This window comes from Solanum dulcamara, chromosome 3 (genome assembly GCF_947179165.1).
Source record: "Solanum dulcamara chromosome 3, daSolDulc1.2, whole genome shotgun sequence".
Lineage (NCBI taxonomy): Eukaryota > Viridiplantae > Streptophyta > Magnoliopsida > Solanales > Solanaceae > Solanum > Solanum dulcamara.
The window spans coordinates 66431051-66439633 of record NC_077239.1 but is presented as its reverse complement, the minus strand read 5'-3'; the positions used below and the strand labels follow the sequence as shown (position 1 = coordinate 66439633).

The 8583-nt window shown below is 36.2% G+C and overlaps 1 protein-coding gene across 2 annotated transcripts; it reads left to right on the top strand.

Moving 5' to 3' along the window:
- The first annotated feature begins 3365 nt into the window (after positions 1-3365).
- On the top strand, positions 3366-8306 carry LOC129882720 (protein FLUORESCENT IN BLUE LIGHT, chloroplastic-like). 2 transcript variants are annotated; one of them, XM_055957142.1, is made up of 4 exons: positions 3366-3712; positions 4901-5063; positions 6872-7192; positions 7764-8306. In XM_055957142.1, exons 1-4 carry the CDS (start codon positions 3521-3523, stop codon positions 7964-7966), a joined length of 879 nt encoding a protein of 292 aa, XP_055813117.1. In that variant the 5' UTR covers positions 3366-3520; the 3' UTR covers positions 7967-8306. The 2 variants fall into 2 exon arrangements, with proteins under 2 accessions (XP_055813117.1, XP_055813118.1); XM_055957143.1 differs by having other exon boundaries at positions 3427-3712; positions 4913-5063.
- The last annotated feature ends 277 nt before the right edge of the window (positions 8307-8583 follow it).

The window sequence follows — 8583 nt, the reverse complement described above, 5'->3', positions numbered from 1 at the left end:
TTAAAGATGAACGCTGCGGAAGAACCCCTTTCTACGCTACGTTCCCAATAAAAAGCCGTCATCCTTCTGTCGCCTGTTAGCCACACCAGACCAAGAAAAGGCAAACTAATCAACCAAGACTCAGTCACGACCAAGCTCGAATTGACGTAACATGAAACCTATTAGACCAAAAAAAAGCTCCATGGAGAGCAACAAAAGTCCACAGACCGCCCAATTGACACATATGCGATTCATTCCCGTAAAGATTATAACACACAAGAAGACTCCTTACCGCTCCGTGGGGAGCGGGATGAGTGATACATCTGGTTCCTCTCTTAAAGATGCTTTCTTCCTGTAATAGAAGTCTACCTTCGCATTAGGAGTTTCCTCATTTCAGATTATGTAAAGTACCCAAGGGCGTAAGTTCAGAGGAACTGCGTGGGGGGGCTATTGAACAACTAGAAAAAGCTCGTTCTCGCTTACGGAAAGTCCCTACCCTCATATCCACATTCAGACCAGAAAACACATGATAAGGGAGTACTTAGTCGAGCGAAGCGATAGGGGAGTTAATGCTTTAATGCTATGAGGAACGTGTAGTCACTTACTTGTAAGAAAGATTTTTCAGAAGCTGGCATCGCTAGTTGACTCTTCCTCGTCGACAGCCAGCAGCAACTAGAGCATCCCATCTGACGGGAAGAGCTGTCCAACTACTTTCTTCCTCCGACTTCTTTAGCCACTTCTGCATCTGTCGTATTCGGGAAAGAGTTTCCTGCTATAGTGAGGTGTAGTTAGAAAGTTGTCGTGTACTGTATATATTGGTCCTCCCTCTATCAGCATTTTCTCTACTACAAGCAGTAATGCCTTTAGAGCCTATAGTATAGCTGAGTAGCTAAGAGCTTCTGGGAATTGAAAAACGTAGGGATTGCAATCTCGAGAGAGGGAGCAACAATTGACCTCCGACAATAACAATAGGTAGATGGGGTGGGCTACGATGGATACAGTGAAATCAATCCTTATTCCGCACTCCCTCTCACCGGCCTGAAACATATATAAATCATGAATTCTTCAGAGCGGGCCGGCAGGCCAGGCGTACGGGGACCGTCGAAGAAGTGCCTCAACGCGCCGCAGCCACTACTTTGACTCCTTTTATGCAATTATGAACTCTTCATAGGAGCTTTTTGATAGTAGTCGTGACCAACAGCCATCAGCTCTCGGCTTGTTGGTAAGGTGAGAGCTTCAAGCCCGATTTCAGGTGGCGCACCCTCCACACAAGCACCGCCCGACGAAGGGGGGACGGGGAAAGCTACAGGCCCAAAACCTTCGACCCTTCTTTCTAAATGGGGGTGCCCGAGGCACCTCATCTTCTCATTTCGTCGTTGCTCTTTGTTTTCGAGAGGGATAATCAACTCCGCAAATATCGATCGAAACTTGAACCCTTGTATAGGTATGCAATTTCAGAAAGCACAACAATTGAAATAGGTAGTCCGTATTGGTATCAGATCTATTCCCATGTTCCGATCTTTCCATTTTTTTGACCCATTTCTTGGGTAAAGTCCCTCCACTTTCTCTCTTTGCCATTTATTTTTCTCTTGATTCTTGTGCACCATTTGTTTTTCAACTTATGACAAAACAAGGGAGAAAAAAAGGAGAAAAATAACAGTGACATTGACATAGAAATAATTAGTTCGATGGAAGATGATTTAATTAAGCAAGGGAAAAGGCATAAATTTTCCCTTGAAGTTGTACCGAAAAATCAATTACACACTTAAATTATTATGACGATTTATTATATATCTAAACTACCCAAAAGTGAATTTATTACCCTCCCTAAGACGTATAACACTACTCTCACAGTATAAGGTGTATTACACTTGCCTCCACGTCAGAAATTTTATTTTTTAATGTTTTTTTCTTTTCTTTTCTTTATTAGTTAACTTTTCTTTTATTAACGATATTTTATACTAATTAACTCCTAATTAATTATTAACCATCCATCCAATTTTTTATATTTTTTTCTTTTCTTTTCTTTATTAATTAACTTTTCTTTTATCAACTATATTTTATATTAATTAACTCCTAAGTAATTATTAACCACCCATCCAATTTTTTATATTTTTTTCTTTTCTTTTCTTTATTAATTAACTTTTCTTTTATCAACTATATTTTATATTAATTAACTCCTAAGTAATTATTAACCACCCATCCGATTTTTTATATTTTTTTCTTTTCTTTTCTTTATTAATTAAATTTTCTTTTATCAACTATATTTTATATTAATTAACTCCTAATTATTAACCACCCATCCGACCTCCCCCACAATCCCAACCCCAATCATCTTTTCCATCAAAATCTTCTTCTTAATGGGTTTTGAAAGAAAAAAATCAAGATTCAAAATGGGGAGTAAACAGAGGTGGGTGTGAAGAAGAAGAGTGTAGGTGGGTGTGAAGAAGAAAGTGTGGGGAGTGGGGTGATTTTGCTTTTTTAATTTTTTTTACTTTAATTTTAGTGTCTAAGCGCTATATTTATTTTAATTTATTTTATTTTTTTGCCACGTTAGTTTTAGGAGTGTAATAAATTTACTTTTGAATAGTTTAAATGTGTAATAGGTCGCCGATAGTTTAAGTGTGTAACTGACTCTTCGCTACAACTTCAGGGGGGAATTTATGCATTTTCCCATTAAGCAACTATATATGTATCCTGCATTTTTTTTTGTGTGTACCGCAAATTTAAAATAAAAGAATGAAAATAACCTTTTCTCCTATTTCCACCCCTACCATAATAATAATAAAATCAAAAGAATATGAACATGTAAGTTCATTGCAAGTTTGAGTATGTTATATCCTAATTACGAATAAGAGATTAAAAAAAAGAGAATGAACAAGAGAATTGTATAATTGATAGAAAAAATTATATTAATAAAAAATAAGAATCTTTTTATAGATGGACAATTAGACGGAGCAAGTATGAGTTCTAGTTGGATTCTCAGTTATGAGTTGTGTTATAATAAAGTTGAGGTCGATTTAAAATAGGCCAATAGGAATACATCATTAAATTAATAATTTTTTAACATTATTTTCAAACTTATCGGGTCAAAATATGAAATATATGTGATTTTTATTATTTATTTGAGAAAAAGTTAAAATTTGGACCAATCAAATTACGCAACATAATACATAAATATTTAATAATTTTATGGGAAGATATTAAAAATAAGGTTAAATATGAGTCAAAAAATTAATAACGAAAATATTTTCGAGCTAAAACGTTGACATTAAAGGTATTTAGAGATAGATAAATGGATGAAAAATAATTTTGTACCATGGTTGAGGATATTTTAGGCTAGCAGATGACATGGCCGTGGTTTTAAGATACTGTGGTTTGATGACATACTCAAAGTTTGAATAACTCTTAATTAAGTTGAATTTGATACTAATAATCCAATAATTACCATTTTGCAATGGGCAAAAGTAAAAGGGAAACGGCATATCTTATCCTCAGACCACACAGAAAAATCATCTAAGCTTAAGCAACTTTCAAGAAGATGACGATGATGGTGAAGCAATGGCTTCTTTCACAGACTCATTTTCTCTCTGATCCTTTCAAATCTGCTCCTGTTAAATGCATTCTTTTGGAGTCTGGGCATATCAGTAGCAAATGGGGAGAAGTTCTACCACAGAAGCTCTTCCATAAACGTACCAAGAACGGTTCAAAATGCATCCACATAGATTTCAAGGTGACTTGAATTTTGCTTTTTAGGATTTTGGGGTTGTTTACTTCGATGTTTTAGTTCATGGGTCTGTTGCAAAATTGCTTCTTTTTGTTCTAGTATTTCAAAATGCGACGGTCTTGGCCCTTTTTGGGCAAACTTGGTGGAGTCTTATTAGATAGGATAGAAGGTTAGTAGTTAGAAGTGCGTTGTCTTGCTGTCCGATCACATAAGTGGTTGTAGTATGCCTCTTGTAGTTCGATTTCTGTTACTACATATTGATTTCTTGTACCTCAATTATCATATTATATTGTTTTAGTTTCTTTTCTTGTTACTATCTGTTGTTTTTGTCATTAGTGGTTGTTTCTTGTACTTCCGTTACTACTTTTGTTGGATTGTTTTTTGTTGAGCCGAGCTTCTATCAGAAACAACCTCTCTACCTCAAAGGTCTCACTTTGTGAGATTACACTAGGTGTATTATTGTTTTTATTGAATCTTATTAGAAAAGTGAATAATAATGTTATGACCCGCCACTTGATCTTGAAGAAGGAAGATGAACCTAGAGTTTAGAGAGGCTTGTAGAAGAAGAAATGTAAACAGAAGAAGAAGAAAGGTCTTAATCGGTCAGTTATTAACAAAAAAATAGAAGATGGAAGGATTTCATTGTGTTCAAAGCATATGTAGAAGTGCAATAATGCTAAATTAACTAGGCAAAAATGCTATAATATCACTGAGAATCAACAACAGATTGATTGTAGTTGTTGTCAGAACGATTATTTCCACAAGAAATATCACAACTACCGTTAGGTGATAGATGTATGCAATGATTTCAAATTATCTGGTGAAGATTCATCTTGCCATAGTATTGGTCTCACTGGCAATCAAGCTAAAATGTCAAAGGTTTTTATAAGATATTCTCTACTAACATCATGTCCAAATTGCTCGTCACTACCTAATTCCACTGCAAAGTTATGAAACTTGGGGAAGACATGTTATAGTCTGACAGTGATGTCATTTTACAACCAATTTTCTTGCTCTAAACCATTCATTAGCTGTGTACACACTCCTTCGCTGGCTCTGTTCTGTTCTTATTATGTTAGAGTAGATAAAACTCGTGCTATTTTAGTGGAAAATGCAAGGTATATAATCAGTAATTAGAATTAATTTCTTGGGTTCCTTTTCTAGTTCAATTTCAATTGTTATTACACATGGCAGGAAATTTTGCAGTTCAGATACCCTGCAGCTGCATTAATCGTGACTAATGCATTGATGATGACTACACCTTTAGACGCCTTGGCTCAAACATGTGAAGCCGATACTACTGTTTTCAATATGCCATTATTGCTGCTTGTTGCCCTTATTGGGGCCACTGTGGGAGGTAAGGTACTTTATGTTCAGCACTTCCATTGTTTTATTGCATAGTTGGGGGTTTTCAACTTTGAAATGACAGAAAGTCATTGTGGTTAGATGAAGCGCTAAATCATAGACCCAAGTTATAACCATAGAGCATGAACATAAACTTCACATCAAAATTACATACCTTATGATGCAGAAACTACAACTTTTTTCGAGGCATTCAAAATATTACATAAGCAAGCAACTTGGATGAGATCATAAGACCAGTTATGTTTGAGACTTGCATTGCCATACTTCTTCACAAAACTTAAGTCTATGAGACAGAATTTGGATTAAATGAAGAGAAGTTGAAAGATTTTGATGCATTAAAGTACATCACAGTATAGATTCCAGGAGTTAATATGTCCATTTCATTCGGCCGTTCATCTGCCAGAACACTTGACGAATATCTTATTTAATGCATGACGTTTACAGCTGCCATCAGAATTCTCTATGTATGTTCGTGGAAATGGCCATTATAGATGCCATAAGCTATAAGAATGAGCCTATTCAAGAACTATGTCTCTGAGGTTGACATATGGATCCTCAATATCCATTCTGGTCCATCTGTGCTCGTTTCACTCTATATTTAATAAAAAAAAATCGGGACAAGTCAAGAACTATCCCCCCAAAAAATTATTCGGACAAGATTCTTTGATTAGGCTAAGAGAACATAGTGGAAATGGTATGGCTGTGCTTAGTGTCTAAAGATCTCTTCTCTTCCTCCTTTATATATACAACAACAACAACAACAACAACAACCCAGTGAAATCCCACAACGTGGGGTCTGGGGAGGGTAGAGTGTACGCAGACCTTACTCCTACCAAGGTAGGACTGCTGTTTCCTGAGGACCCTCGGCTCAATAAAAGCATAAAAAAAATGTCAGATAAGGCTAAGAAATTAAAAGTGTTATGGAAAAATAAATAACGAAAGTGTCATACATAAAATAGAGTAATCAAAATATAGAAAGTAGTAAATAATAACAGAAATAATAGAAATAACAGAAATTAGAACACACGAAGTTGTAATGCGCTAATGCGCCTACGAATAGGGAAAAATAACGAGACTATGTACTAGCCTTCTATCCTAATGTGGGTCCTCCACACCCTCCTATCTAAGGTCATGTCCTCGGTAAGCTGTAACTGTGCCATGTCCTGTCTAATCACGTCTCCCCAATACTTCTTCGGCCTACCCCTACCTCTTCTGTAACCATCCATGGCCAGCCTCTCACACCTCCGCACTGGGGCATCTGTGTCTCTCCTCTTCACATGCCCATTCCTCCTTTATATATATATATATATATATATATATATACACGAAGTAGACAACGCCATAGAAGAGGCAAAGATATATATATACACACATACATATATACATACATTTTTTGTTTGACAGAAAGGATGGGATTTTGACATGATTGTTTATAGAAAAAACATTTCAAGTTTGAGTCAACTCTGAGTACAACAGCATGATGTGTTTGTGCGAAAACGGGGGAGTTGGTGTAGGAGTGAATAAGATCTCGTTTTCAAAATGTCTTCACTACAATTAATCAAGTCCCTCACCAGCTAGAGGAGGCGGAATATTAGAATATAAATGTATATAGTGTCCCACATGAAAAAAATTATTAAGTATTGTCTAGAATATGACTATAAATAGTGCTCAGTGTAATAATGTGGATACACATCTTAATAATATTTTCCATGTGTTATTTCTCACAGCTTTCCTTGGTGTTACTTTTTCTTCTCTCCACCTTTTGACACGTGTGTGCATTCATTTTAATTGTACTTTCAGGACTAGTTGCACGTCAGAGAAAAGCAGAATTGCAGCGGTTGAATGAGCAGCTCCGCCAGATTAATACGGCACTAAGAAGGCAAGCCAAAATAGAGTCCTATGCACCTACCTTAAGTTATGCTCCTGTTGGTGGTAAGATTTCAGAAAGTGAAGTGATTATTGATCCAAAAAAGGAGGAATTAATTTCTCACTTGAAAACTGGGAAGATTTTTTTGAGAAATCAAGCTCTAGAAAAGGCCTTTTTGGAGTTTAAAATTGCTCTTGAGCTTGCGCGGGATGTAAAAGACCCTATAGAGGAAAAGAAGGCAGCAAGGGGCTTAGGTATGTCAGATATCCTTGTTTAGTTTAGCCTAATATTATCTTGATTGAACATGGTTAGGCAGTAAAGGACTTGTGAAGTTAGTCGAATAGAAATTTCCTCTGTATGTGGCACTGCATCATTGACTAGAATTACACATGCATGCATCTTTTGTCTTCTTTGATCTATAGCTAGAATTTTCCGGAGATGATTTTTATGGTTGCTTGTCTATGTCTAAACAATGTAATGAGTATGTTCCCCGAGAATGAGATCCTGTCTTAACCATCTTTCTTGTTGTCATTTTTTCCTAATTTCTTGTTGTCACAGAGTCATGTTGCTTTTTTTGGCTCATTTTCTTTTTAATCTACGGAAGAAAATGCTAAATCCCGCTAGAAGTTGGATATAGAGATTTTGGTAGATTTATTTGTTACATTATCATGAAAAAAAAGAGACTTTGGTATATCTTAGTCCTTGTATCAGATGGGACAGAGAACAAAGTGAAACTTTATCCACATACAAACTGCTGCTGTTTCTCTTTCTTGTATATGTTTGTGTAATGATGTAATGACCCTCAAAGCTTCATCTATTTCTCAGGGGCATCGTTACAAAGGCAGGGCAAGTACAAGGAAGCGATTGAATGCCACTCTATGGTTCTTGATATCTCGGCAAGAAATGGGGAGGAGTCCGGAAGCACAGAAGCTTATGGAGCAATAGCTGATTGCTATACTGAGCTTGGAGATATAGAACGAGCTGCAAAATACTATGACCAATACATTGCAAGGCTACAGAGTGACTAAGCCATCTACAGAAAGACTCGTGTATCTTTCTGTTGCGGAAATTTCTTCATGTTCATGTATTTGGAGTAGAATGTTTAGAGGTTAGGTCTTTTCTCTTGGTGTATTTCTCTCTTGCATATATCATTCACTGGTTTCTTCTGTTTTTTAGTTTTGTCTATTACATTTTTGGCATCTCGAGGGTCTCGACTACTAAAGTTATCACCGATAGCTGGCATTCAGAATTGTCAGCTCAATTTACATGTGAAAGTTCGAATTGGACAATCAAATGATGTTTAGAAAAGTGAGAATTTAGCAGTATTGTTGCCTTGGGAATGGCCAATGCCTAGAGATTGTTCCAGTTCCTCTTGATTGTTTTACAACAGTTCATCCCATTAACATGTCTCATGATGAGTCTCTACTGTTGAAAGCTTATAACTTTTCCAGATGCAAATAAATGCTGCTAGTAGTTTCTATAGTTGAGGATTTTTTATAAATATCTTGGACCGCAGACCACTACATTAATTATCGTTCTTACGGAGGCTATCCTTTGTATAAGTTATGATTCATCCAAGGAATGAGTTTCTCCCGAGTAAAATCCTGTGGACTATAAGGAAAGGATAGAATCTCATCTGGCTACA